This window comes from Mesoplodon bidens (assembly GCF_964165515.1).
Source record: "Mesoplodon bidens genome assembly, chromosome: 1".
NCBI lineage: Eukaryota > Metazoa > Chordata > Mammalia > Artiodactyla > Ziphiidae > Mesoplodon > Mesoplodon bidens.
In genome coordinates, this window is record NC_138176.1 from 100,589,628 (window position 1) to 100,597,773 (window position 8,146).

The 8,146-nt window shown below is 37.4% G+C and overlaps 1 protein-coding gene across 1 annotated transcript; it reads right to left on the reverse strand.

The window, feature by feature from the left end:
• Window positions 1-6,962: 6,962 nt before the first annotated feature.
• Window positions 6,963-7,269, reverse strand: LOC308626502 (dolichyl-diphosphooligosaccharide--protein glycosyltransferase subunit TMEM258-like; the record flags this gene model as incomplete). Its single annotated transcript, XM_081251650.1, has 1 exon — window positions 6,963-7,269. Exon 1 carries the CDS (start codon window positions 7,251-7,253, stop codon window positions 6,963-6,965), a length of 291 nt encoding a protein of 96 aa, XP_081107776.1. The 5' UTR covers window positions 7,254-7,269.
• Window positions 7,270-8,146: the final 877 nt, after the last annotated feature.

Here is an 8,146-nt window from a genome sequence, read left to right on the forward strand (position 1 = left end):
CTTAACACTGTTTTCCATAGTGGCTGCATCAACTTACATTCCCACCAGAAGTGTACTAGGGTTCCCTTTACTCCACACCCTCTCCAGCATTTGTTATTTGTAGACATTTTAATGATGGACATTCTGACCAGAGTGAGGTGGTACCTCACTGTAGTTTTGATTCACATTTCTCTAATAATTAGCAATGTTGAGCATCTTTTCACATTCCTGTTGGCCACCTGAATGTCTTCTTCTCTTCAGGTTCTCTGCCCATCTTGTAAGATTATTTTTTTCGTATTGAGTTTTGTGGGTTCTTTATATATTTTGGATATTAACCCCTTATCAGACATATCATTTGCAAATAACTTTTCCCATTCAGTAGTTTGCCTTTTTATTTTGTTGATAATTTTCTTTCACTGTGCAAATGTTTTCAGTTTGATATAGTCCCACTTGTTTATTTTTGCTTGTTGCCTTTGTCTGAGGAGACAGATCCAAAAAAATAATGTTAAGAGCAATGTCAAGGAGCATACTGCTTAGGTTTTCTTCTAGGAGTTTTATGGTTTCAGGTCTTACATTTAAGTATTTAATCCATTTTTGAATTTACTTTTCATACAGTGTGGGAAAGTAGTCCACTTTCATTCTTTTGCATGTAGCTGTCTACTTTTCCCAACACCATTTATTTAAGAGAATGTCTCTTCCCTACTGTATATTCTTGGCTTGTTTGTCATAGATTAATTGACCATATAAGCCTGGGTTTATTTCTGGGCTCTCTATTCTGTTCGATTAATCTATATGTCTCTTTCTGTGGCAGTAACACACTGTGTGATGGCTATAGCTTTGGAGTATAGTTTGAAATCAGGGAGCATGATACCTCTTTCTTCTTCTCCCTTAAGATTGCTTTGGGGTTTTTTGAGTTTCTATACAAATTTTAGGATTATTTGTCCTAGTTCCATGTAAAATGCCATTGGTATTTTGATAGGGATTGCATTGAACCTGTAGATTACTTTGGATACTATTGATGGACATTCTATCAATATTAATTTTTTAACACATGAGCATGGTGTATCTTTCCATTTATTTGTGTCATCTTTAATTTCTTTAACAATGTCTTACTTCTCAAAGTACAGGTCTATCCCTCCTTGGTTAAATTTATTACTAGGTATTTTATTCTTTTTGATGCATTGTAATTGGGATTATTTTCCTTATTTCTCTTTCCAATAGTTTGTTATTAACGTATAAAAAGAAATATATTTCTGTACATTGACCTTGTTTCCTGCAAATTTAGTGAATTCATTTATTAGTTCTAATAGTTTTTTGGTGGATTCTTTAGGGTTTTCTATAGATAGTAGCATGTAATCTGCAAATAGTGACAGTTTTACTTCTTCCTTTCCAATTAGGATGCATTTTATCTCTTTTTCTTGTATGATTGCCATGGCTAGGACTTCCAATACTATTTTGAATGAAAGTGGTGAGAGTGGGCATCCTTGTCTTATTCCTGATCTTAGAGGAACAGCTTTCAGCTGTTTACAATTAAGTACGGTATTGGCTGTGGGCTTATCATATATGGCCTTTATTATGTTGAGTTATGTTCCCTCTACCCCCCTTGGTGAGAATTTTTATTATGAATGGATGTTGAAATGTCTCTTGTATGCATCATTTAGATGGGTCTTATTTTTTTTTAAATCTATTCAGTTACCCCATGACTTCCTTATTTATTTATTTATTTATTTATGGCTGTGTTGGGTCTTCATTGCTTTGTGTGGGCTTTCTCTAGTTGCAGCAAGTGGGGGCTACTCTTCATTGCAGTACAAGGGCTTCTCACTGCAGTGGCTTCTCTTGTTGCAGAGCACAAGCTCTAGGCTCGTGGGCTTCAGTAGTTGTGGCACACAGGCTCAGTAGTTGTGGAGCATGGGCTTAGTTGCTCTGTGGCATGTGGGATCTTCCTGGACCAGGGCTTGAACCCATGTCCCCTGCATTGTCAGGTGGATTCCTTTTTATTTTTTTTAATTTTTTTAAATTTTTGGCTGCATTGGGTCTTCACTGCTGTGCACGGGTTTTTTCTAGTTGTGGCTAGCAGGGAATACTCTTCGTTGTGGTGTGCAGGCTTCTCATTGTGGTGGCTTCTCTTGTTGCAGAGCACAGGCTCTAGGCACGCGGGCTTCAGTAGTTGTGGCACGCAGGCTTCAGTAGTTTTGGCGCACGGGCTTAGTTGCTCCGTGGCATGTGGGATCTTCCCAGACCAGGGCTTGAACTGTGCCCCCTGCATTGGCAGGCAGATTCTTAACCACTGTGCCGCCAGGGAAGTCCCTATGCTATGACTTTCTATTTTAGCATTTAGTCCATTTACATTTAAAGTAATCATTCACAGATACATACTTATTGCCATTTTGTTCATTGTTTTCTGGTTGTTTTGTAGTTCTTCTCTGTTTCTTTCTTCTTCTCTTGTTCTCTTCCCTTGTGATTTGTTAAATTTCTTAAGTATAATGTTTTTATTTCTTCCTATTTATTTTTTGTGTATCTATTATACATTTTGGTTTGTGGTTACCATGAGGTTCATGTATAACAACCTACATATATAGCAGTCTGTTTTAAGTTAACGGTCACTTAAGTTGAAGCACATTTTAAAAGCACTGCATTTTTTATACACTGATCCCCATTTATTATGTTTCAACATCATTTAATTTTTTTGTATTGTGTACAAATTATTTTAGATACAAATGACTTTACTACTTTTGTCTTTTAACCATCATACTAGTTTTATAGGTGGTTGATCCACTACTTTTACTATATGTTTGCCTTTGCCAGTGAAATATTTTCTTCATAATTTCCTTGTGTCTGGTGATGGCAATTTATTTTCCACTTATAGAAGACTCTATAACATTTCTTGTAATGCTGGTTTAGAGGTGATGAACTCCTTTAGGTTTTGCTTGTCTGGGAAACCCTTTACCTATCCTTCAATTCTGAAAAATAAACTTGCTGGGTAGAGCATTCTTGGTTTTGATTTTTTCCCTTCCACTACTGTAACTATTATTGTGCCTATAGTGTGCCAGTCTCTTCTGGTATGTAAAGTTTCTGCTGAAAAATCAGCTGGTAGTCTTATGGGGGTTCCTTTGCATGTAACTACATATTTTTCTCTTGCTGCTTTTAAGATGCTCTGTTTAACTTTTGACATTTCCATTAGAATGTGTCTTGGTGTGTTTCTCTTTGGGTTCATCTTGTTTGGGATCTCTGTGCTTCCTGGACATAGGTATTTCCTTCCTTTGCCAGGTTAGGAAAATTTTTAGCCATTATTTCTTCAAACAGGTTTTCTGTCTCTTTCTCTCTCTCTCTTCTCTTTCTGGTACCCTTATAATATGAACGTTAGTCCATTTGATGTTGTCCCAGAGGTATCTCAAATTATCTTCATTTTTAAAATTCTTTTTTTTTCTTTTTGTTGTTCTGACTCATGATTTCCACTACCCTGTTTTCCAGATCACTGATCTGTTCTTCTGCATGCTCTAATCTCTTGTTGATTCCCTCTGGTGTATTTTTCATTTCAGTTATTGTATTCTTCAGTTCTGATTGGTTCTTTTTATATTTTCTATCACTGTTGAAGGGCTCGCTGAGTTCATCCATTCTTCTCCCGAGTTTGATGAGCATCTTTGGGACTATTATTTTGAACTCTTTACCTGGTAAATTGCTTATCTCCGTTTCATCTAGTTATTTTACTGAACTTTTGTCTTGATCTGTCATTTAGAAAATATTCCTTTGTCTCTTCATTTTGTCTAACCCTCTGTGTTTGTTTCAGGCATATGAGTTACTTCTCCTGGTTTTGAAAGAGTGGCCTTTTGTAGAAGATGTCCTATGGGACCCAGTGGCACAATCCCCCCTGGTCACCAGAGCCATGTGCTCCACGGGTGTCCTCTGTAGGGGTTGAATGCACCCTCCTTTTGTGGTTGGGCTGTGTTTGTTGTCGGCATGCTGGTGAAGGGACTGGCCTTGGCCTGCCTGTCTTTGAGGCCCAGCTGCAACTTCTGTGGTTGTACAATGTGTGTGGCTGGTCCCCTGGAACAGGAACTGATTTGGATGAGTGCCAGTGCTGGCCAGGGCCACCCACCAGGTGGGGTAAGGTAGAAGCCACTTTGAGGGGTGCCACTGCCAGCCAGGGTGTTGTGGAGTGGAAAGGCAGCCACTTTGGAGTGATTGGCTAGGACAAGTGGGTTGGGCAGGGCTAGTTAGTCCTCAGGGGAATGCTGTGAGGGGGTACATGGTATTATCTAGTTTAATAGATAGTGACAGAAACAGTGCCCATCAGAATGGGGCCAGCTAGGTAGAAGAAGAATAAAAAATGATGGCACTCTCCAGTGCTTCCATCCTTGGAGGAAGTTCCACCAAATTCCTGTCCCTCTGGCACACACTCTAAAATTAGTCAATGAATCTCCTTCTCATATGGCCCAAACACTTTTAAAGCTGCTGCCTCTGCTCTGGGACTTGAAGTGAGTGAGTTCACGTTCAAATTCTTCCAGAGCAAAGTCTTGTTTTTCCATAGCCCTACGGCTCTCCCAATGCAAACCCCACTGGTTTTCAAAGTCGGGGATTTTGGGGGCTCATCTTCCTTGGTACATGTCCCCCAGGCTGTGGAGCCTGATGTGGGCCTCAGACCCCTCACTCTTCAGGGGAGGAACTCCACAATTGTGATATCCCACTTGTGGGTTGCTGGATTGAGGGTGTGGGTTCTAACCAGACCATGTCTCTGATCCTCTTACCATCTCAACATGGCCTTTTCTTTATATCCTTAGTTGTAGAAAATCTATTCTGCTATTCTTCAGGGTGTTCTCATAGATAGTTGTTCTATATTAGTGATAGTTTTGATGGGAGGAGGTGTGGACAGCATCTTCCTATTCCACCATCTTGACCTGGACCTCTCAACTTCTCAACATCTTCTTTTTTAGATGCATCCACGTGGTTGCAAGTATCTGTATTTAATTTACTTTCATTTAACTTTTGTATAGTAAGCCATGGGTGATGCCAAGGACCAATGATACATTCTTATACATATCCCTTAGTGCACATGTATGTGCATTTCTGTGGGACAGAAGCCTAGGAATGAAATGGCCAGGCCTATCTTCAACCCTACTAGACAATGCAAAATAGTTTTCCAAAGTGGTGTAACAGTTTTCATTCCCACCTGCAGAGTATTAGAGTTTCTGTTACCACACATCTTATCACTGGCACTGTCAGTCTTTTTAAAATGTATCCATTCTGGTGGTTGTCTAGTGGTATTATACTGTGGTTTCAAATTGCATTGCCTTGACTTTCATCCAGGTTGAAAACCTTTTATTATATTTATTGGGCATTTGGCAATCCCCATATGGGGTTTTCTGTTTTTTTCTTATTGACCGTTTGGAGTTCCTGGTATATTCTGTATTGATCATTTTGTTATATATATGTGTTACAAATATTTTAATCCCACCTGAAGCTTCCATTACATTCTTTTAATGGTCATTTTAGTGTTTTACTAACCAACTTTGATAAAGATGAATGGCTTAGATTAAGAGTAGTGTACACCCAAGGGAAATGTGAAATATTTTAAGCACCAATTAACTAATACATGAAACCACAGAAACTAGTCACTCTCTAGGAAACACAATATTTAAATATAAATATTTTTAAGTTAAGCATAGACACATTAACACAAATCATCAAAGTTCATTGATTAAACAATTGTGTTACCAATTTCACGGTCAAAAAATAAATATTATTAGCAATCCAGAAGCCTCTCTTTTTCTCTCCTAATTACTAGCCTTACTTCCTCTTTAGAGATCATTTCTTCTCTGAGTTCTAAACCAAAGTCTAGTTTTGGGGGGTTTTGCATTTCATTTACATAGAATCATTCCTATGTGTTTTTCTTTTTCTCTCAATTTTATATTTGTCAGATTCATCCATTTTAATACATGTAACAATAGTGCCTTATTTTTGTTGCTGTATAGTGTTTCTTTGTATGAATGTGTCATGTTTTATTTACACTTTCTAATCTTGCATTACACTTAAGTTGTTTCCAGTTTCAAGTGTTAAAAATCAAAATTCAACTGAGTAAATTTGAAGATCCATTTGGCTTTTCTTTCAGTGATTCATGAATTCATGAATGGAGGCATCCTACTTACAAAATAGAAAAACACACCAAAGAGCTGGAGAAAAGGAGAGGTTTTTAAATAGCAGAAAAGGAGTAGAACAAAAAAGTCATAAACAAAGAAAAGAGTATTGCAGGCAAGGTCACCTTTCATTGCAGAAAAGCAGGGGTCTATCAGGCAGCTTACCTCCCTAATGCTGACCAGGAAATTCCAGACTGACAGGTTAAGATTATGTTCCTAGGAGAGGCTGAAACTGCAATAGCTTAGGTATTAAGTCTTGGTTTGCTGACATGGGGCTTTGCACAAGTGACTCCATTTTGGACCTGTTGTCTCATTTTCAACAGGGGATATTCTAAATAACACTGCTATGAGTATTCATTATTTACATACATCACATACACACAAAATTCTGTTGGATATACACTTAGGAGTAGAATTTGCCAGGTCCTAAGGTACACATATTCTAACTTTTGTTGAAAATGCCAATCAGATTCCCCAAATGATTGTATCAATATACATTTCCTTCAGCATTGCATAAGTGTTTTATGTGCTTTATGTCCTCATCAACACTTGGTATAATCAGTTTATTCATTTTAGCTATTCTTATTGGAATGTGGGGGTATCTGTTTGTGATTTTAATGTTCATTTACCACATGAGATTAAATATATTTCTATAAATGTACTGACCATTTGGATATTCTCTTTTCTTAAAATAAATGTTCAGTTTATTTGTCCATTTTTCTATGTTTTTATTGACTTGTAGGAGTTATCTATATGCATTTTGGATATGAGAATTTTTTTTTTTTGGTCACACATCTGCCTTTATTGTGAGCAGCAGGTGGGACACTTCCAGCATAGCAAAAAAAAATGAATTTACCAAAGCAGGGATTCAGTTAAGCCACCTGGTTGGAACCCTTGGGAGTTCATATTGTAGATGCCGACCCAGAGCAGCAGAAAGAGGACTCCAAAGCCCATGAAGAGTGAGGCCACCAAAGAGATGAGGAGCTCCTTGTAGATATCCCGAGTGTATTTGGTGGAGGTAACCTCATAAATGAAGACCCAGGCAGTGAAGAACATGCCAGTGGCCAACAGCCCCACAGTCAGATGTGGAAAGACAGCTGGGTTCACTGGGCTGGTGTATCTTCTCATGGCCTCAAGCTCCATTTTGCCAGGTACAGGGTAACCCACTGCTCCTGAGAACTTTTAATTTATTAAAAACTTTAAATTTTTATTTGGATTTGGGCCAGAGAAATATTTTTCCACTCTCTTAATTTTCTTCATTTTTACTCTCTTAATAATGCCTTTTGATGAAAAGAAGTCCTTAAATTTTATATGGTTCAATTCATTAATCATTTCCTTTATGTTTAGTGCTTTATATATATTTGTCTCAGAAATCTTTCTCAACCACAATTGCATGATGGTATTGGTTTTGATCTGTATACATTCAACAAGTATTTTATTGAGTACCTAATAGCCACTACACATTAATTGATCTCTTGTAGATAATTGAATTTCTACACCTAACTTGTTATTCAAAACCCATTAAAAACATGGAACTCCAGTAAAACCTGCTCAGTCCTACCTTTTGAATTATCTATAGTTTTGACCATTTGGGTAACTCTTTTCAATTTAATTTGCAGTATATGAGTAATTATCCTTTGTTTAATCTTCTTACTTCCTCAATTCTTTTTCTCTTGCTGTGTTTTCTAAAGCTTTATTTCTGGTCCCATTATGTGTCTTTCTTTGTAGTTTTGAAGTACAAAATTATTATTAGTTGATTTTGGAAGAAGTCTGATTCCCTCCATAATGCCCTGCAAAGTGTTGTTTTTCTATGACAATTATCAATGAAACACCTGCATAACACTCTTCAGCTATGCCTCTCCAACATACACCATTTGTTTATGTTTACTGTCAAACACGACTCTTGAGTGTTCTGTTGTAATAGAGAAAAAAAAAGACTTTTAGATCCCTTTTTGGAGGTAACAATTACTTTTTGATGGATTCTAAGCTATAAATGACTTTGTTATATTTTCTGCATTACCTCCTCCCAGAAAGAG